The 21948-nt window shown below is 42.8% G+C and overlaps 1 protein-coding gene across 1 annotated transcript; it reads left to right on the top strand.

Annotated features, from left to right (window-relative positions):
* The first annotated feature begins 496 nt into the window (after window positions 1–496).
* On the top strand, window positions 497–13783 carry LOC125686704 (urea transporter 2-like). The gene is made up of 9 exons (XM_048931029.1): window positions 497–600; window positions 6057–6219; window positions 6943–7132; window positions 7492–7620; window positions 8690–8882; window positions 9927–10074; window positions 10664–10798; window positions 11648–11697; window positions 13599–13783. The coding sequence occupies exons 2-9, from the start codon at window positions 6072–6074 to the stop codon at window positions 13773–13775; spliced, it is 1170 nt and encodes a 389-aa protein (XP_048786986.1). The 5' UTR covers window positions 497–600; window positions 6057–6071; the 3' UTR covers window positions 13776–13783.
* Window positions 13784–21948: the final 8165 nt, after the last annotated feature.

Raw genomic sequence — 21948 nt, 5'->3', positions numbered from 1 at the left:
AGTCTTCCATTCCAGTATGTTAACAGAATAGTGGCTCCAAAAACTGCCCAGAAATAGCTGAATCCAGCAGGCTGCATGTTATTGTGGTAGCTCTAAAACCTTCACAGCAGGAACATCAACACATCTGCAATCGAGTTTCCTCACCACCGTAAAAGCAACATTTTGGGAAGGAGGGGAGGATAGAAGGATGCTGAGAGGTCCTGGGTAACGGAGGTTAACATTGGAGAGGTCCGGTGTAGGTATACTTAGAGTCTGCTTGGAAGTTTGGAGTCCCTCTTAATTTTGGAGGAGAAAGGACAGAGTTAAAGGAGACTTAGTTCAAAAACAACAAAAAAAGCAGCAGGGAAGACGACATTTGGAGAGGCTTTTGGCAAGAGACCAAGGACAGAACAAGAGGAAAGGTGGGGAATTCAAGAGGGAACCTTCTTGATATTTGTTTGGAGCTCACAAAGTGGGAGGAGAGACCAACTAATTAGTAATATCAGAACAGGAGCCATGCTAGCCTATATAAACTGGTGGGGCATTTTCTTTTCTCCACTCTTATCCCTGCTTTCCTTAGTAGCCAGCAAAGAGACAGCTGTCCCCGAGGTCATCCAAAAGGTAAGAGCACGTTGTTCCTTCCTTTTAATGCACAGCCAAAAAGATGCACCCTGTTAATGGTTTAGTGACCAACTTACCCAGGTCTTCCTCCCCAAAACATGAAACAAAGAGCTTTTAAAAGTCCTCAATGAGAGCAGCAGAGGCTCAAGAGAGACATGGAGATTAGGGAATGTCACAGGAATTTCAATTATTGACAATTTTCTAGCAGGCTGAGGATTTATTAGGACTTCTTAGCACAGTTGGTTGAACATTGAGGAAAAAAAAAAAAAAAAAGCTGGGACTCTTTAACACCTCCTTTCACTGCCTTTCTCTTCTACAAAATGAAAAATGCCCAGATAGTAATAGTACGTGGTTAATGTGATAGCATCTCTGGATTTCTCTGTCCCAGAGACAGATCTCTGAAAATTGAATTGGGAATGGGCTTAATGAGTATTTGAATCTGAGGGATGAGCTTCCTTCTGAACAAATGCTTTGCAATCTATGGTCTGTGGGAAAACCTGAGCTAATTTTTTTTTCAGTCAGGGTCAAGTGCATTATAATCTCTCTGTTATGGGGTGGATGCTCATGCATGCGTGTGTTCGCATATATGTAACACAGCACTTAGCAGCTTTACTAAAACCCTGTTAACATTATAGAGTTCATGTAAGAATCTGGATTGCTGAGGATCTGGCCCTTTCCTCCTATTGTGCTTGGATGCAGGAATTCCTCTAAAAACTTGCTGCACACACTGAGCTGGCTGCCTGCACACTTCACAGCAACAATGTGGAGAATGCAAGATACAATGGCTGTAATTGTGTGGCAGCAATTCCTTGGGCAAACAAATACCAGCAGTACTTTCTATCCCTTTGATTTTGTAGCGAAATTCTAACAGGGAAAGGGAAAAAATGAGAAAGAAGAGGAAGTCCTATGTAACTTTGCTGCATTTTCAGAGGTAAAAGACAACACTGAGCAACACAGACACCAAGATGGGAATAACTATCACCTATGAGTACTGAACAATTAGCCATATAAAAGCCCTTTTCTTTTCCCAGCTGCAAGCACAGCACTGCTATTACTGTGTATGTACATAATGACTGTATGCCAGGGCTTGCCTTAATTTTAGCAAGTGAATGAATACCTTCTTGCAGGCCAGATGTTGTAGGAAAGCAAGCAGCATGGAGTCTGCTCTGCTGCAGCTTTAATGAGGCATTGCTGAGATGCCATAGGTACGGCATGGCGTGGTCAAAATGTACATAAGTGGAAGAGAAATTGATTTAGGGAAACATGAGGTTGTGTAACATCAGGGTTTTGCTGCAGGACATTTATTAACTCTGAAAAGATGACAAAGAAACCCGATATGTTGGCTTCCTGCCTCTGTGATGATTTCACTTTCGTGCAAGAGAAACATCTTACTTTTCTGCTCTTCTTTAACAGCTGATACAAAAGTATTTGGATACTTCTAGCAGCAGAACTCTCACTCTTGCTTACATGTACATCCTCAGTGAGGACATCAGTGAGATCTGTACCTGGCAGCACAAAGACCTCCAGGCAAGGGGAGGCAGAAAAAATCTGTAATCATTGCAGGAAAGCAGCAGTGCCCCAAAGCCAGCTTTCTGGCACAGTACACTATGGGGAAAAAAAGCTTTTGATTGTTACTCTGTGCTGACAGCAGACCACAAATCAGTACTTGCTGTTGCACACCAACACTGTGTTTTACATACCACAGACAAATGGATTTAAGGAATTTAAAAAAAGCAATTACAAAAAAAAATAAAAATAAAAATAAAAAAATCAAGTACTCTGTACCTATAGAATAGCACTTTCAGAATTATTTCCATTTTCCTTCTTTGTGCACTAGGAAAAAGAGTGCTTTGACTGAAAGTGACACATTAACTCCACTTGAATGGCTGTTCAGAAGGCCTGCAGTAGAGCAGCCTTCTTGCAATCCCCATCAGCAGGGACACTTTTCACCTTAAATTAAAATTCAGACATCTCTGTGCTGAAATTCTCTGAACATCTCTATTACTCTGGGATGAGGTGCCATTTGTCCTCTATCCTTTCTTAAAGAGCTGCCATTACCTATTCTGTATGGCAGGGTAATGTGCTCACAAACCTTTAGGATGAGCGTGCAGAGCAGCCACCACGTCTCATAATTTCACAAGCTGTTTGAAGAGACCCACAGGTTCTCTTCTACCTCCGCTGCTGCCATTTTCCAAGTGGCTCACTGGTACTTCATACTTTTTCAGGATGACTGAGTAGCTATGTAGCTATGGAAAAGAGTTTCCAAGGGACAGAAATACCTATCACCACAGTCAGTGGCAGCTGAACCACTGCACAGGAGGAAACCACCATGCAGCTTCTGGGGTGTGGTTCAGCGTGCCAGCAACAGAACTGGGTATGGACCTCCACTGTGTCACAAAAACCCAAAATGTGTGTCTGGTTTAACCACCAGGCTGCTCTGCAAGTGCTGGGGTGTTTCATAATTACACCCTTCCACTGTAGCATGTGTTGTGTAATAGAAAATTTGGACTGATGTCCATGTGATGTCCCTCCAGCAGCCCACCTTCGTAGACACATCACTTGACAAGCAGGGAAAAAATGACATGAATTTAACCAGGTGATGCCCATGATCACCTCCAAAGCATTCTCATTTAAAATATTCTGGAAGAACAGATATGCAAGGCTTTGACACAGCCTTCATCAGAGATGAAATTCAGACCAGAATAGTGGAAGTGGCTCACCTGGCCTTTTTGCCATGCCAGTTCACTGAGCTGACTTCATTCCAGTCCATTAAAATCCAGAGCAAATGAATTTATAGAATTGCTCAGGTTAGAAAAGACCTTAAAGATCATCAAGTCCAACCACAATCCAACTATATTACCCTAACTCTAACAACCCTCTGCTAAATCATGTCCCTGAGCACCATACCTAAGCAGTTTTTAAACACATCCAGGGATGGTGACTGAACCACCTCCTTGGGGAGCCTATTCCACTGCTTAACAACCCTTTCTGTAAAGAAATTTTTCCTGATATCCAACCTAAACTTACCCTGGTGCAACACGGGTATTGGGTAATTCTCTTGCACTGTGCAGTGCTGCCTTCCAAAGTTTGTGCAAGCTGCACAGCACACATCACAACCAAGCTTATAGTTTGAGATGGAAGGGGTCCATAAGGACCATCTAATCTAACTTCCTGCTGCAGAGCACCCACAGTTCCATCAGGTGCTCAGCCTGACCTTGAATGTCTCCAGCATCCACCACACCTCTGGACAATCTGTGCCACTGCCTCTCCACCCTTACTGTAAATCTTCTTATATCCAATCTAAAATAAAAGGGCTTGGAGTATGCAGTTATTACATGCTGCAAGGTAAAAATGAGAAAGAAATGAAGCTCCATTCAGACACTCACTACAGAATTCCACTGTTCAAGTGGACCAGAAAGTGGCTCCAGCACTTTTCACTCCACATGGGAGAGCATCTCCATATCTCTGCACATTCTCAATAAAAGTATCTACTCAGGATGCAGGGAAACATGGACACAGAGCATCTCTTTGAAAGTACAATAGCAACAGCATGTGGTTTTACGAGTTAGTGTCAGAGAGAGCCTAAGTTACCTAGGGAGAAAGACTCTTTAAATTGAAAATGTAAATGCACTTTCACCAAATGAAGAGCATTTATCTTGGCTGGAAATTTTGATTTAAGTGAAAGTGCATCCAATTCACTTATTCCATTATTTCAGAATAAAATATGGTAAAAGCAAAGGTTAATGAATCAAAGTAATGAATTATAACTGAGCCAGGAAAAAGCCCTCCAGCACTGAGACATTGTCCTTAACAGTGCTCTCATCTTTTTCATTTTTCCCTCCTCAAGCTAAGCTCCTTGCCCTTGTGTCCTACCCAAAGGCAGATTCCACATTCTTCTACATACTGGTCCTGCCTTCAGCTAGTGTCATGTTGGTCTTATCCTTGAATTAGTTGGGAATTTCCCAAAGACATAAAATGCTCATTGTTATGTATAATATCTGCAGTAACAGGGAACTGGCCAGGATGTACATCTTCCACCCATCTGCAAGCTTAATGCCCAGGAAGGAGGCTGCTTTAATTGTTTTTCACCCCTATTTCTAAAATACAGATTCTTTTCTCCAGCTGCCAAGAAGGCTTTTACTAAAGATGCGAGTTGAGCAAGTTGAGCACCAACTGCGATACTTAAGTGCATCTATCACCTTACTTAAACTACTAACTCACAACCAAAGTTCTTTACTTCTTGCACTCACTGGGGAGAACCAAGGCATCTCTGCTTCTATATTTATTCAACATTCAATCTCATCTCATCACCCAGAGAGTGGTGAGGCACTGAAACAGGTTGCCCAAGGAGGCTGTGGATGCCCCATCCCTGCCTGGAGGCATTCAAGGCCAGGCTGGATGTGGCTCTGGGCAGCCTGGTCTGCTGGTTGGTGACCCTGCACATAGCAGGGGGGTTGGAACTGGATGAGCATTGTGGTCCTTTTCAACCCAGGTCATTCTGTGGTCCTATGATTCTATGGTCTTTATTTTTTCTTTGTCTAAACAACGACCAACAATTAGTTCTTTTCCTCCTCAAAAAAATGAGCACACTCCAGGGCAAGTTTGGATGCTTTTAACTTGCTGAGTTCATGTTGAGAACTGGCCCTTAAAACAAGTAACAAATCAGCTATGAGGCATTTTTTCTAAGTAGTTTTTACAGTTAGGTGCAATCCTCTGAGCCATGTGACTGAATGAAGTTGTCTAGAGCTGTGTGAGGTGTATGGAATAATTGCAGCAGTTTCTTAAGTGTGGTAGAAACTCTTAACAAGTTGGGTTTTGAGGTGAACTTCAACTTGTGTGAAACCAGTGTCTGTTAGTGCCACCTCGCTCTGCTTAAAGTCACCTTTTAAATTAGAACTGCTTGATTTCTGAAAAAAAAAAGTAATACAGTTGATCAAGGCATTAAGATCAGGTGAAATAACACTGACATAATGGCAGTGGTTCCTTTGAGTGTTCAAATCCATGGCTGTATGAATGTCTGGAAAGTCCCAAGTGAGCATGAAGAGAGAAACCATGCTCAAGGAAACCTGGGAATCAGGTGTTCAGACGAAGAATTTTCCTCTTTCAGCTCCAGAAAAAAAAAACATTTCTTTAGCAGGACAGTGGTAAGGTGCTGGAACAGCTGTCCAGAGAGGTTGTGGATGCCCTGTCCCAGGAGGTGTTCAAGGCCAGGTTGGATGAGGCTCTGGGCAGCCTGGTCTGGTATTAAATAGGGAGGCTGTTGGCCCTGAATGCAGCAGGGAGTTTGGAGCTTGGTGATCCTTGAGGTTCCTTCAAGCCCAAGCCATTCTATGATTCTATGATGATTCTATGATTCTATTTGAGAAATAACATGTAGAAAAAAGGACAAGCAGACACCAGTAAGAGTCATTGCAATGAATTGCATGTTATTTGTTTTTCCTTGGATTCTACCAAAGGCTCAGATCCTCACCATGGAAAACAGCGTTGATGTCAAGATAGAAACCAGGGGGGAAAGAAAGCCAAGAAAGCAAAGTCAGTTAAGTAAAGGCGGAAAGAGAGTCTGCAGAGCTGTTGGGTACATCACAGGAGACATGAAGGAATTTGGTGCCTGGCTGAAAGGTAAAGCTATTATTTCACCATAACTAACTGGGGGAGTCCAAAGAAGAATTATATTAAAAGAGTAATAACTAACTTCTCAGTAACAGGATTCAAGCTGGAGCAGAACAGAAATGATATCTGCCCTGAATTATTTCTGTGCTATGGGAAAAATGCAGCTTTGTGCAGAGAGCCACATCTGCTGCTTAAATCTTGAGGATGGCTGAGGTGACATTTACCTCCTGACATGCCACGGATAAAATGAATGTAGTACCAAAGAACACAGGCTAGGATGGTTATTCTGTGCCCTGCCATTCTTCAGAATATTCCCTCCCCTACCAGCTGATCCATTTCTATCAAGCCTAGCGCCACTGTGAAGCCAAATTACACATAGGTAAGTGTCTTTGGTCCCCATAATAAATCAGCAATTGGCTACACGTACAATTTGCCATCTGAGGCACAGGCCTCATAAATTAGCCAGTGTATATGAAACTGGTCCAGGATACTCTTCAGCACGGGACTCTGGCAACCACTCTGCTCATCTCAGCTTTCCAGATGCAAGACTTCAATACAGACCATAACCATTCTCAGTCAGGTTTTAGAGTCTTTTTGATTCATTGCTTCAGTCATGCTGCCAAAGTCACTCTGCCAAAACTGTTTATGAGTTTAAAAATAAATAACCTATCCCAAATCAGTCTCATCCGTGTGCTTTTAGTTATTCATATTACTTAATTTGATCTCTTCCAGATAAGCCCATCATGATCCAGTTTGTTGACTGGGTGCTGCGTGGGATCTCCCAGGTGATGTTTGTCAATAATCCCCTCAGTGGTCTGATCGTAGTCGCTGGTTTCCTGGTGCAGAACCCATGGTGGACACTCACAGGCTGCTTAGGAACAGTTGTCTCAACCTTAACAGCACTTATTCTGGGTCAAGACAGGTAAGACTATCACATATGTGTCAAACTGTATTAGACTTTCACATACGTGTGAAATAAGAATCATGGATGAAAGGAGCACCTATCCTTAGTTGAAACTGTTAGGGCTAGACTGATCTTCTCAACAACACCAGCTACAACTGCTCTGCGAGGACACTTATGAACGATGGAAAGAGTAGGGGGTGCTTAAAGGATTCAAGTGTGTACTCAGGTGTGTGAAGCTGAAGGTCAGTACACAAGCCTTGGCAGGTCAGCATCAGAGAGTCTTGGTTATATGGGATAGGAAGGGATGATGCAGGTGAAGCACCTGCAGGGAAAAGATTTCAAGATAGTTGTTTGTTGTGGTTTTTTTTTCTCTTCAGATCGGCCATAGCAGCAGGCTTGTATGGCTACAATGGGGTCTTGGTGGGATTGCTCATAGCAGTCTTCTCTGCTAAGGGAGATTACCATTGGTGGCTTCTACTGCCGGTAGCACTGGTGTCAGTGACATGGTAAGTGAGACATCTCTGCTTCTAACTCCAGCCCCAGGGTTTCCTAACTGAAGGAATGGTTGAGCCATGGGGGGTTGGACACGATGATCTCTGGAGGTCCCTTCCAACCCCTACAATTCTGTGATTCTGTGATTCATTGTGTCTTTATGTGCTATGCACTCTACAGTGGAAAAGAAACATGACTGACATGTATGTGCTTCTAAATCTTGGATTACAATTTATACTTTTAAACAGGTGTAGTACTCCCATAATCATAAATAAACCAAACGAGCAAAAGGAAAATTGATGGCAGGTCCTATGTAATTCAGTGCCCTAAACGTTAGCCATGTGATGCATCAGTTCATTCTTGTCTCAGGTGAAATTAGATGATCGTTGTGGTCCCTTTCAACCCAGGCCATTCTATGATTCCTTGATTCTGTGATTCCCTGCCATCATCAACCACAAGCATTTCATCTATTTAAGTTGCTGTGTAAAAGTGCCGTGAAAATTTACCTCACCAGGCACAAAGGCTGCTCAGTGGTCACGAGATAAGATGTTTGATGCTTATGGAAACAAAGAGCTAATAATACTTTACTGATAAATATGGCACCATAGTCTGCCAGGTGTTTGGATAATGAAAATATTGAAAGCTGGTCTTTGGTCCCCAGATATCTAGTTGGAGATTTCTAGATTCCATATATTATCCATCTGCCAGAAGTTCATGTAGTGTTATACTCACCTTAATAAGTACGCCTTTGATATCTGCCTTCTGATGGACCCAATCCCTAAGGTTGAACAAAGGCACACAGCCTTCTTTCCAGGTCAGTTAGACCTGGCATTAGTACCCTCTACACAATCCATATCAGGTATTTCAGAAAATAAAAATTAAATAAAAAACTAAGCACAGCTATTGATCTGGGGAATAACTCCAGACCAGTGGAGGACCAGAGGACCCTAGTCCCCTCAGGTTCACCAAATTCACCACGTACCATATTGCATAGCACAGCAGGAATCTATACATTGCTAAGTGACCTGTGGAAGGCAGGGAATTTGCTGATCTCCTAGTGAGACCATTTTGTTCTTCTTTCAGCCCTGTTTTCACCAGCGCTTTAGGTTCAGTCTTCTCTAAGTGGGATCTGCCTGTTTTCACCTTGCCTTTCAACTTGGCCTTGACCCTCTATCTGGCTGCATCAGGACCCCATAACCTCTTCTTCCCTACAACCGTCATTCAGCCTGCAACAACAACACCAAACATCACCTGGACAGACGCTGACATGTCAATGGTAGAATGCCCTAAACAGCTTTCTCCATTAAAAGCGTTATGGAACCGTCTTATCCCCCTTTACATCACCATAATAAGGCCTGGCAATACATTTACACTGCACTTACAAAATAGGTCTTATCCAATACATAAGGCTTTACTCCAGGAACTGAGATTTCTGATATCCTGAAAACAAGAAGAGGATTTTTGGGGATATAGTATCATTTCTTTGCAGTTGAATCTAAATATTTATAGTACAGTCTTCAAAGGCTGTCTGCAACATATTTATCCATTACTGTGCAGATACTGATGACCACCTCATAGCAAAGGTTATGCTAAGGGTCAGTTAACTCATAAGTCATTTTTAGCTTTCCACTCAGAGTACTTGTGAAAATGCATCAGAAAGCAGTCTTTCTGAGGAGGCATGATAAAGCAGATATTACTAAGACAGAAATGTTACAAACTTTTTTTAGTTAATAATCAAGTGGGACCTTTCCAAAGAAGCATTTTATTCTGCTGCATAGCACAGTAAACAGCAGACAGAAGAGTTAGCACTTTCCCCTAAGGCTCAGTGGTCTATTTTAAGGGGTTCCCAGGGAGTGATTAAGGAAGTTAATTGGCACTAAATAGCAAACCACACAGGTTGCATTTCCAAAAGAACCTTTACCGTGACACATAATTTTATGGGTACTATAAATGAACCATTCCACGCTGATGGAGCAGAGCAGTTTGAAGGAAATTTTCTCTAAACCATCTCTATACCTCCAGCCAATCTGAGTTCTTCTCTCCTGTCCAAAGCAGGGGAACATCCACTCCTTTGGGAATGGTCCATCATTTTCTTCCCATCCAAGCCACCATTTTCATAAAACCTCCTGAAACAAACAGAATTTCTACCACTCAGCCAAACTAGGTTGAAAGCGACCACCTAAACTAGGTTTGGCTTGATTTTGTTGTTTTTTTGGTGGTTGTTTTTTTTTTTTTTTTTTTTTTTTTTTTTTTTTTAACAAAGCAACAAAGAGGATTAAGAAAAAAAAGTTGTCTTTTTTTTTCTCTTTCATTCACTCAGCTGCTGCAATCCATTCCAATTGGGGTGGGCCAGGTTTATGGCTGTGATAATCCCTGGACTGGGGGAATTTTCCTGCTTGCTCTATTTATCTCATCTCCACTCATCTGCCTGCATGCAGCAATCGGATCAGCAGTGGGGATGTTGGCAGGTAAGGACTTTATTTGATCCACAGGTATATGCAGAGAATAAAAGAGGAAGCAGAGTGGCTGGAACATTTATAGTTGCAAATGTGTTTTCCACTGGAGAAATATTGCTTGAAAAAAAAACGAGCTCTTCTGTTTTAAGAATTCTTTTGATTGACTTCCACATTCTCTTACCCCATTTTATGACGGTGGAAATCTTCGGAAGAAAGTAATGCACTTTTGGCTGAAATGGCTTTCTATCCTGAAATACTTCATTTCTGGATATATCCTGATGTTTTTAGGAGCAGCTTAATAAAAGTCATTGCCACAAGTCTGACTGTGCAGGCCTTAGGGACTCGTTCAGAGTTTAAATGTACGCTCGCTGACTAATATATCTGCTGCTGCAACTGTAAGGCCAAATTCAGCTCAGCAGTACCAGGGAAAATCCACAGCGAGTACATTAGTCTGAAGTGTCTTTAGTCTTGGACTGTCACAACATGGCAACAAACCAGAATTCAGCATAGACATGCAGGCTTGAGCTCCCAAAAACAGAGTTTGGGCTATTTCTCAGCTGTTCGGCTAAGAAATGATATATTTTTGACTTTTTTTTTGCAGCACTGAGCTTAGCAACACCTTTTAGCACGATCTACTCTGGTTTATGGAGCTACAACAGCTCCCTCTCATGCATTGCCATTGGGGGCATGTTCTACGCATTCACCTGGCAGACACATTTGCTGGCAATTGCCTGTGGTATGTACCCTATGGATTTTCATTACTAACATGACTTCCTTTTGAAACAAGATAAGATGCACTGATACTAGAGGTGGACTGAAGCCAGATAGCCACTTTTGGACAGACATGGGCTAGACAGACAGACGGTGGAGGTGGATGTTAGAGCTGTTGCTCTAATGCACCCTGACAAGATAAAAACAGTGTGTTGACTTGCAGCTAAGAGCTGTGTTCAAAACAAAAGAAGCAATCAGTAGATTAACTAACATCTTTGAAATCAGATGCTTCATTTTGAGGCTAATTATGTACACTAAGAAAACTGGAGCTCAAGATCAGTCTGCATCTGGAATTAGGCAGCATAATTTTCCCAGTCTACTGAAATGGATACCAGAGGCATGAGCTAAGCAACACAGAATGATTGAAGAATTATTTATAAGGCAATTCAGTATGAAATTTCAATATCACAGTGAGCTGGGAGTTAAACTATTGCTCATTCAGTGTGCATATAAAAAAGATTTAGCTTTGTATCTCATTGACCCACCTTCTAGCCCTAGAGGCAGGAGAAATGGAAGGGTTATTTTCCCATTTAACTCCATCCATCAACCTATTTCCATGTCAGTGCATGTTTCAGAAGATTCTATTTCCATATTCACACTTTTTATCACTTCACGTCTTCTTTGTTTTGCCCTTTCCACAGGAGGTTGGAGGGCATGCTGCAAAGGAAAGATTTTTAAGAGAGGGCTTCCCAGCCATTTTCATAAGCACTGGTTGAGCTACCCAAGGAAGCGTGAGAGATGTTTCTTCCTGCTGGTCTCCTCCATGCTATGAGCAACCAAACTCACCTGAAATTATCTTTTTTTTTTTTCACAGCACTCTTCAGTGCCTATCTGGGAGCGACAATGGCGAATATGTTGTCTGTGGTAAGTAGTTTATTAGCTAAGATTTTGTTTCCAAAAACAGGTTTAAACACATACTATATTTTCCTGACTTCTGAGGTGAAACATGAAGATCCAAAAAGCAATTCAGCCGAAGGCAGAACAGATCTGAATGAGGAATCATGGGCTATCCAGGGGATGGTGTTCCCACTTAAATTTACCATTTTTCTTCCTAGAAGCTTGTATGATCTTCCACAGGCCATACTTTTTGCCTGCAGTAGTTGAGAAAAGGTTTGTCCACGTGTGTAAAAAAACCTTAAATTCAGTTTAGTTCCTTTGACCAAGTACAAAAAGTCAGTCAGTAGAACAGCACAAAGTTAAGGTAAATGAACGTTTCTGTGTGCACTCCTATCTTCACAGAATCACAGAATGCCCAGGGTTGGAAGGGACCTCAAGGATCATGAAGTTCCAACCCCCTGCCACAGGCAGGGCCACCAACCTCCACCAATTTAATACCAACCTCCACATTTCATAGCAGCCCAGGCTGCCCAGGGCCCCATCCAACCTGGCCTTCAACACCTCCAGGGATGGATGGGGCATCACAGCCTCTCTGGGCAGCTGTTCCAGCACCTCACCACTCTCATAGTAAAGAACTTCCCCCTGATATCCAACCAAAATCTTCTCTCCCTCAACTTCAAACCATTTCCCCTTGTCCTGCAGTTATCTACCCTTTCCAAGAGTTGATTCCCCTCCTGTTTTCAGGCTCCTTTTAGGCACTGAAAGGCTGCCATGAGGTCACCCCGCAGCCTTCTTTTCTCCAGGCTGAACAAGCCCAGCTCCCTCAGCCTGTCCTCGTAGGGGAGGTGCTCCAGTCCCCTGATCATCTCTGTGGCTCCTCTGGACCCTCTCCAACAGCTCCCTGTCTTTCTTGTGCTGGGGGCTCCACACCTGGACACAGCACTGCAGATGGGGCCTCACAGGAGCAGAGCAGAGGGGGACAATCACCTCCCTGTCCCTGCTGGCCACCCCTCTGCTGATGGAGCCCAGGATGCCATTTGGTTTCCGAGCTGCAAGAGCTGCTGGCTCATGTTCAGCTTTTCATCTATCAGGACCCCCAGGTTTTTCTCTGCAGGGTAGCTCTCAAGGACCGCTCCTTCCAGTCTGCATGGATGCCTGGGATTCCTCCAGCCCAAATGCAAAACCTTGCACTGTGCTGTGTTGAACCTCATCAGATTTACCTGGGCCCACCTTTCCAGCCTGTTGAGGTCCCTCTGAATGGCATCCCTTCCTTCCACCATGTCAACCGCACCACTCAGTTTGGTGTTGTCAGCAAACATGCTGAGGGTGCACTCGATTCCGTCATCGATGTCACTGCTAAAGCTGTCAAAGAGCACCAGTCCCAAGACAGAGCCTTACCGACTCCAGGCCTCCACCTGGACACAGGGCCATTGATGACCACCCTCTGTCAGTGGCCTTTCAACCAGTTTCTTATCTGTCGAGTGATCCACCCATCAAATCCACACTTCACCAATTTGGGGATAAGGATGTGGTGGGGGACCATGTCGAAGGCCTTGCTCAATTCCAGGTAGATGACCTGGGGAAGTCACCTTTCCCTTGTCCATGCTGTCACTCTACCGTAGAAGGCCACCTGATTGGAAAGGCATGATCTTCCCCTGATGAAGCCAAAGTCTTAGGTCCTATCTTAGGTCCATCCATAGCCTCTGCAGGTGCACAGAGAAATCACCCTTCTCACCAAAGCTAATAGATGCTAAAGGCCAGTGAACAACATCAAAATCTCATACAGAAAGTTTACATCGCCACAGAGATCTTCCGTACAAAGCCAAGCCAAGATTTCCTTGAAAAAACTTATTCCAACTTATTCCTGTGACAGAGAGGCCAAACGAAAGACAGACAGTAAAATATGTGTTTTGTGTTTTTCTGTGCAGTTCGGGGTGCCACCAGGAACCTGGTCTTTCTGTTTATCCGCGCTGACCTTTCTGTTAATGACCACAAACCACTCAGCCATCTACAAGCTTCCGCTCTCCAAAGTCACCTATCCAGAAGCCAATCGAGCATATTATCTGAAGATGAAGAAACATCACATGTCTTGCTGTGACGTATAAAGACGGAATAAGAGACATCCCTCACAAATTGTAAGGCAGGAGCACAAGGTTCCCTCCTAAAAAGAATAAATAAATAAATAAATAAATAAATAAATAAATAAATAAATAAATAAATATTTATGTGCTCTAAAGTAAAGAAAGACCAAAAACCCCAAAAGCCCCATCATCTTTGAACAGGGAGACTTTTTCCATCACAAGTTTTTGTTCTGTCCTGATTAGATAGAAAATTGCTGTGCTGGAAGGATTTTCATAAGACCAACCTGTCACAGTTTAGAAGCACATATGCCTGGAAAGACACTTGAGTTTTAAAAAGTGGGGAAATGACTCAGAGGTGGCAAAGAAAATTCTATTTGTGAAATCTGAGTCACTGTAATCAGATGTAAAGTAACGAAGAGCAGAGCATATCTCAGCTCTTTATTAGGAGTACTATTTAAAGGCTTAAAGACCAGCTTGCTACAGCAATAGGATTCACCTTAGAGAGCTTCATAGTGGCAGAGAACTGGAACACAGAGTACCATTTGCTAAGTAGGAAATAGGAAATGAAGAAATCTTCCTGGAGAATCTTCAAGCCCAGTGGAGAAAGCTGTGAATTAATAACCATCACACATGATGGACACAGATGAATTGCAAGCAGCTTTGCTAATACTTGCAAGTCTTGTGATGAAAGTCAAAATAAGGAGAAAGAAGGAATTGCCTATAAGCCCCAGATTTGAGGTGTTCTAGTTTGTACTAGATTACAACAGTTCGTGAAAAAAATTGTTTCAATCCTACCCTGTTGCACAGAAAATTCAAGGCCAAGAATGTAGATGCCAGTAAAAATAACGTTTTTCTATAACAATAAGTGCAATGATTTTATGTTTATATCAGCATTTTACTTAATACTCAAACTTGGTTATGGGTTAGCAAAGGAGGGGACAGCAGCAAAGCCACTGCTACCTCTTCTCTATGAAAAATGAATGGCTCTGTTCAGCCCAACCAACAAGCAGAACTAACTTGACCTGATTTTCTCAGCCTCTGAATTGATGTAATCAACTACAAGTAATGATGTCATGCAAAGCAGTTAGGGGAATATGAGCATTCAGTTTTACCTCAAAGCCTTTATAAAAGGCAATGGGAGTTACCCAACATAATAACTTCTACCAGCACACCAGATCATTCATAATGGGATTGATTAATCAGACCTCCAAGAGATGCACAGCTAGTACTGAACATAGATCTGTGGCAATAATTGGTAGCAAAGATACCAGTTAGAGAATACGGGCCAGATACTGACGTTTTCACCACAGATATTTTCCTCCATGCTTAGGTCATTCAGTTGGCATTAGCCTACACACTTCAATCATAGAATCATAGAATGCTTTGGGTTGGAAGGGACCTTAAAGTTCACCTGGATCCAACTCCCCTGACAAAGGCAGAGTTGTCAACCGCTGATCATAATGTCACTCCTGTTCCTGTTGAGGCAGAGATAAAAGAAAAGTAGCTTACAATTCATATTGCTGATTTTTGAGCTTGGGGAAAAAAAAAAATACACCTTTTTATGAGCATCAAAAAGACCCAAGAGAGAAGCACTTGGGATGAATTGTTGGCAGCATTTTCTGATGAACCTTTGCATTTTCATGTATTTGACAGTTTTTCTGTATGATTGACATCCCGGAGATCGCTTGTAAAATGTGTTATTTACTGTATTTTAATTGGTAAATAACCGCATTATACCACATGGAGTTTTTTTTTTTTTTTTTTAAACAAACATTTATTTGAGTTTGGTATAAGTTTCTCTCCATTTATTGTCTCTAAGCCCTTCCACAGGGCTTCCATCTCCTTCCCTGGAGGTATTCAAAACCCACCTGCATAGTTCCTCGTGCAATCTAGTCCAGGAAACCTGCATTAGTGAAGGGAGTTGGACTCAGTGATCTCCAGAGATCCCTCCCAGACCCTGTGATTCTGTGTTTCCAAAGTGACGCTCTCTCTTAAATTACCTAAATAGCTAAGAAAAGTAGAGAAGTAAAATTATGTAATCAGGGCAGGAGTGTAGATATTTAGGAAACTTCTAACTTCTGTTCATTACACTTATGGCATTTGGCTGCAATAGTAACTTTCAGCCTGCTCCTGTCTAAGGCATGCCAAAGGCATGGTTTTGTGCCTGCAGACCTACAGACAGGGCTGAAGCCCTCCTTGAGCCCAGAAAGTCAGAACTCAATCCTAGAGAAGCCACTGACTCTCCAGACTGGTGTCAGAGTAGGTTCTGCTCCGCCCAGAGGATGCACCAGTCCATCTGTCAAAAACTCAGGTAAAGGCTAGCTTTCTTTATCTGGACTGACATCTCCCCAGCTGGTACCGTGAATACAAAAGGTCAAAGGCAAGGGCTGGCTTTCACTCTTCTGTCAAAATCTGCACTCTGGTAAGAAGACACACTTTATGACCAGTGTAAATCAGCAGATTTTCTCTGACTGCTGCTATTTCAGCTTGCTGTTGCTGAGCAACAGAGCCATTTCAGCAGTACTGTAAAGAAACCATATGCACAGAACAGAAATACAACGAATGATGAAGGCCACGTCTCAGCCATTAGGAAGACTTTGCACATCACTCAGCATTAATTCTTCATTCTGCCCTACCCAGAGAATTCAGACTCCCCATTACCCCGTGCAAAGTAAGTTATTTGGTAATATGTCATGTATAACAGTTGGAATATGCATATCATGCTTCTGCCATTATCATTTATAGCAGTCCTTGCCAAAAAAACCTAATTTATGTCATTATCGGAACAGTTGTGTTTGCTGTTGATGTTGTTTTTTTTCCGTACATCAAATAGACGCTATTCAAAGTTCACAAATTTTTCAAGTGTGCTATTTGCATTCTTGTTTTTGGCATATACAATAAAGGAGATATCTGAATCCTAAGAAGCATGTATGCTAGGCTGGAGTTTTGGTGCTTCCCTCCCTGTGCCAGCAAAGAAATCACATTGCATTAAACATTTATAAAAATAAGCCAGTTCAAAATAAGGACACCTCCTTGGGAAATAGACTTCACCCCAAAGTCTCACTCAAATAAACAGCCTCACTGTCATTTCCTACACCACTGTCATTACTTCTGCGTCTAATGGTCATAAATCTCCCCAGTCCTTGCAGTCCCACATCAAACAGTCATCCCAGTCTCTACCTTTTATTATTCCCATGTCTCCTGCCCCACAGAATTTTCTGCTGGGGTTCAGCTGCCTGCTGGTCTGGCTGCAGCCACTCAATCCTACTCAACAGTCTTGCACATGGTTTGCTATCAAAGGTCCGGGTAGGGAAATGGTGAATTAAAATTTCAGATGAGCAGTCACAGGATGCTGGGCGGCAGTGGAGCTCCCAAATGTAGTAGTGAAGAGGTTACAGCCTTGGATAAGCTGAAATGGGAGGAGGAAACATTCAGCCCAGGTGATTTTAAGATCAAACCCAACAACAGATTGCAGAGTCAGGACCAAAACCAGCGTTTTTAAGTGTATACATCTGGAGTCGTGCAACAATTCAGTCCCCCTTTACCAAATCATAGAACCATGGTATCACAGAATGGCTTAGGTTGGAAGGGACATTACAGCCCCTCTGCCCCACTCCCTACAGTGGGCTGGTTGCCCTGCACCAGACCAGGCTGCCCAGGGCCCCCTCCAACCTGACCTTGGGAACCTCCAGGGATGGTGCACCCAACAGCTCCCCTGGGCAACCTGAAACCTTCAGGATTGCTGTGGGTTTTGCTTAGTTTCGGTTTTTGCCATGCTGTACAGGAAGTATAACCAGTATAAAGAGTGATTGTACTGATAATTACCTAATCTTTTGAATCTTGACATTTAGCATGAAGGATATAATTCATACGGAGTTTGGCCACAACTAGGAAGAACTCACCTGCTAAGAACAATGCCAGCCACAAGGAAGCAGGGCAGCTCTGCTTAGATATTTCCCCCCTCTCAGAGTGTAACTATCGCAATGTCTGCTAGGATTTGTTAGACTCAAATGAACTTCTCTCTGCTGCTTTCTCCTTGTCTTGCTATGGAAATAATGCCTTCAACTGGGAAGTTGTTGTTGGAAGACCCTTTTTGTTACCAGTTCACGTTAGAGGAGGTTTTGAATTAGAGAGGGAAAATCTCAAAATGAAAGGACTCTGATGCTTCAAGACCTTCACTCTGCTTATTCTAAGAGGAGCAGATGGATCTAAGCATCATCCCATGCTTACAAATGAAAATTGCTCTAGAAGGAGTAATAAAATAATAAAATCAGAGCATAGCTTGAGATCTTAAAGCCCATCCTGTCTCAACTCCTTGCCATGGGCTGGCTGCCATCCACCAGCTCAAGCTGCCCAGGTCCCCATCCACAGCCTTGGGCACCTCCAGGGATGGGCACCCACAGCTCCAAGCAGCAGTACCAGGGCTTCCCTACCCCTCAGCTGATGCAGTCCAGGATGCTGTTGGCCTTTTGGGTTATAAGTGCACACTGACGGCTCATGTCCAGCTTTTTTGTCCACAATGACCCCAAGGCCTTCCTCTACTGGGCTGCTCTCAGTTAGCTCTTCTCCCAGTCTGTACACATATATGGGATTGCCCCAAACCAATGCAACACCCTTCTCTTGGCCTCATTGAGCCTCATCGGGACTCACTTCTCCAGCCTTTCCAGGTCCCTCTGGGTGCCATCCATTCTTTCTGTTATGCCACTTGCACCACTCAGCTTGATGTCATCAGCAAACTTGCTGAGGGTGCACTGGATCCCGTTTTCTGTGTTAATGATACAGACGTTGAAAAACACTGATAAATGAAAAAGAATCAGGCAAAAAAAGCAATTACCTTGGCACAGCCCCAATCTTTCACACCAGCGCACCCTAAATACCCTCAAACGTGTCTCTGCTGGTAGCATGAATCTCTCTCAGCTCCTCAGCAAGTTCTAGACCAGCCAGTGTGTCCAGATATTTGTTTCTCTTGCAAATGAGCTCTGAAGGTTAAATTGTCTACCTGGGATTGAGCCTCCTGACCAACTTCCTGTAGCATTTCAACACAAAGTAAAAACAAATCTGCAGTTTTCATTTGAATCCCTGCCCTTTTCCAGAAGTACTCAGTTGGGGGTAGAAAGAGGAGCAGAAATATAAAGGAATATGAGCAACTATCTAGGCTGCTGCCTGCAAATATCACCCATGGGCATCACCAAAGCAGGATGCCAGTGAGAACACTGCATGCTTTTCACTCATTAGGGAAAGCTGAAAGAGCAAACATGTGACAGAGGTGCTCACGTTGCTTTATTTTCTACAGCAAGAGCCTCAGCTATTGGGGCAAGGAGATCCAGTCTGAGGCTGGATGAAATCCTGCACACAATGGTTGTATTTCAAAGTACAGCAAGGAGCAGCACAGCTTGAAGGTTGGCCCAAAGCGCAGAGAGATTGGTATCACTCATCAGAATTTCTCACCACACATTCCAAGGCATACAAGTGAGCAACGAAATCAGCCCTGCAATCAAACAAAAGCACTATGTAGGAAAACAGCTCAGTTGCACTTGCAGCATAGGGGAAATCTTTTCCCCTTTCAAGCCCAGTGAGGTTAACGAGATTATATTTTTGAGTAAAATAAAACCACATTTGTGTGTGATTGCAGATCTAGGACATTAAATATGAACACATTCTATGAATACCTCTGCTTTCCTTTCTCGTGCTTACCTCCATAATATATAGATTGGAAATAGATGGGAAACCCAGGCTTGGATCACTGTCAGAGCACAGCACACCACGCTCACACTTTAATCATTCTTGGATTGCTCATCAGTCTAATCGGATAAGTCTGAGATCAGTGGGAGGCTAAGGTCTAGATTTGTTCGTTAGTATGATTAAAAAAAATAATACCAGGAAAAGTGTGCCCTTGGCATTGTGCACTGGGAAGGAAAGGAAGGAATTTTTTCAAGTGGAATTTTCCAGCAGCTGTTGCAAATTGTCCCAGTTCTTCAGCCACAAAGAAGCTATAAAACACTGTATAGGATATAGTTTTGGTGGGAGAGGACATGATACTCTGTGAAGAAACATCCACTCCAGACCACATTGCTCTAAGCATTTGTGACTGGTGAAGGCAGCATTCATTGCATCATACTGCACTAAGTATGCATAGACACAGCAACACGTGAGACAGCACAATAGCACAGACTTCAGATCTATAGAAAAGCTTTTGATGGTCTCCTAACAATGGGTTGCTTTCTATTCCAAAACAAATGAAGAAAAATGGGAATCTCTCCCCTTAATCTTTATTCTTTCTTCCCTGTCAAAGTGGCCATTCTAATAGTCGCACATTAACTCCCATTTCCATATAAGCTCCTTGTAAAACACAGACAGAGCAGGGTATTTAAAGATATAACAAAAATGGACACAGCTCCTAGGAAATAGAATGGGAAATTGCAGACTGATGAGAATAAAAACAACCTCCCTGTTCCCCTCCTGCACTGTCACTGCAATCCATCCTGGAATTCACTCCCCTGCACAGCATGGGACTTTCTACCCTGTTAGAGATGTTCTGCATTGGTACTGCAGACATTGTGATGTCTATTGAATGTGCTACACCCTGCAGCCAAATGTATAGAGCAAGATGATTACACATCTAGAAAATGGAGCAGGGAAGGGCAGACACATTCCCAGGTGTCCCCAAAGCTAAGAGGATGGTCCAGAACACCTGTGAGCTACAAATCTAACACCCTGACTATCACTGTATCTACATACATCCACACACAGTGGTGTAGGACTTATTCCTGAAAAAAAAATCAAGATGGGAGCATGACTCGAATATCTTGCAAAAAAAAAATATCCAAAGTATCTGACCACACAGTTACTGGACATTCTGTTCTCAGTGGAAGACATGTCAATCACCTTCTCAACTTGCCTTGCCTGTTCTCACTTTTAGATTTCTCTTTGCTCAGGTGATGCTCATCTCCTGATGTTCTGCTCTCTCTAAATGCTGTCCCACTAAGGCCAAGGTACATCCCACTTGAGTTCAGGGACAGTCAGTGAAAGGCCAGAATTTGGAGTTTGGTAGCCACAGAGAGTTCATACAATTCACTGCAAGACAGAGACTCAAGACAGGGCAATAAAGGCTTCAATGCTGAAATAGATAGCTAATTTGGGACAGCTTACAACTCTGTTGACTAGAGAAGAAGGTGAGGACAACCCATTGCCCCCAGTAGTGGCAACCAAGTTCCTGGGACAGATCTGTGTGTATAACCTGTGTGACATCTGGCTCTCCTGACATGAATCTCCTTGCAACCAGATGTTAGTTTTGCAAACGTTTGGAAAGAGAAGCATATTTTTCTTACTATTTTCTCCACTTCTAAAACACTGCTTTAGACGTTAAAATTTACTGCCCACACAAAGGTATGATAGATGGGTTTGTATTGGCAAGCCACTGGTAGCTAGATTCAAGGAGGAAAAAAGTTATTTACAAACGAGGAAAAAGTGGTGTATAAATACAGTAGTAAAGCTGCTTGGTATGAGCAACACATATGCATTAAAAATAATAGCTGTTAAGTGTAAACCTGAGCATTTGAGTTTTGAGTAATCATATTTCCAAGATTTTCTTGGGAGCTTCTATCATCTGCAGGGCAACAAAATACAGAAGTTTTCTATACCTGGAGTTGCCATGCAATTTTCATTAACACTCCCAGTTCTACACCATCTTCCCTTTGATCCATCATATCTATGAGCTCCATCTCCTCATAACTTCTGCTGTTTTCACACGTTTTACATTCACTTTCACTTTCTTCTCTTGCTTCCCCGTATCGCAGAGGACAGCTGCTTTAACCATGGTCTTCCAAACAGAGACAACCTTTTTCCTTTTCCTTCCCTGTTTTAAGTCTTTTGGCTTATCTTCCCTCTGAGCACATCGTATTTTTTTCCCATCACCTTTTGGGATATTTTCTTTATATTACTAAATCTTTTGCTCCTTCATTCTTCATCACTTCATTATTGCTCCTCATCAAAACAGGAAGGAAACTGCTTTTGCAAGAGTGCATCTTGTACCACACCATGTTTGGGCCTGCTGGCCAAGCTATTTTGGATGCAGCCCATGGTATGGTGCTCCTGCTCAGCAGTGTCCACCTGTCAGTCATGAGCAGGACCCATTCTGGCACTCACTCAACCCTTGCTGCCTTCTGCAGCTCGGTAAATAGTACATACCATTCATTTG

The sequence above is a fragment of the Lagopus muta genome, chromosome Z (assembly GCF_023343835.1).
Source record: "Lagopus muta isolate bLagMut1 chromosome Z, bLagMut1 primary, whole genome shotgun sequence".
Lineage (NCBI taxonomy): Eukaryota > Metazoa > Chordata > Aves > Galliformes > Phasianidae > Lagopus > Lagopus muta.
The sequence above is the reverse complement of the archived record's forward strand: the minus strand, read 5'-3'. Positions and strand labels throughout refer to the sequence as shown.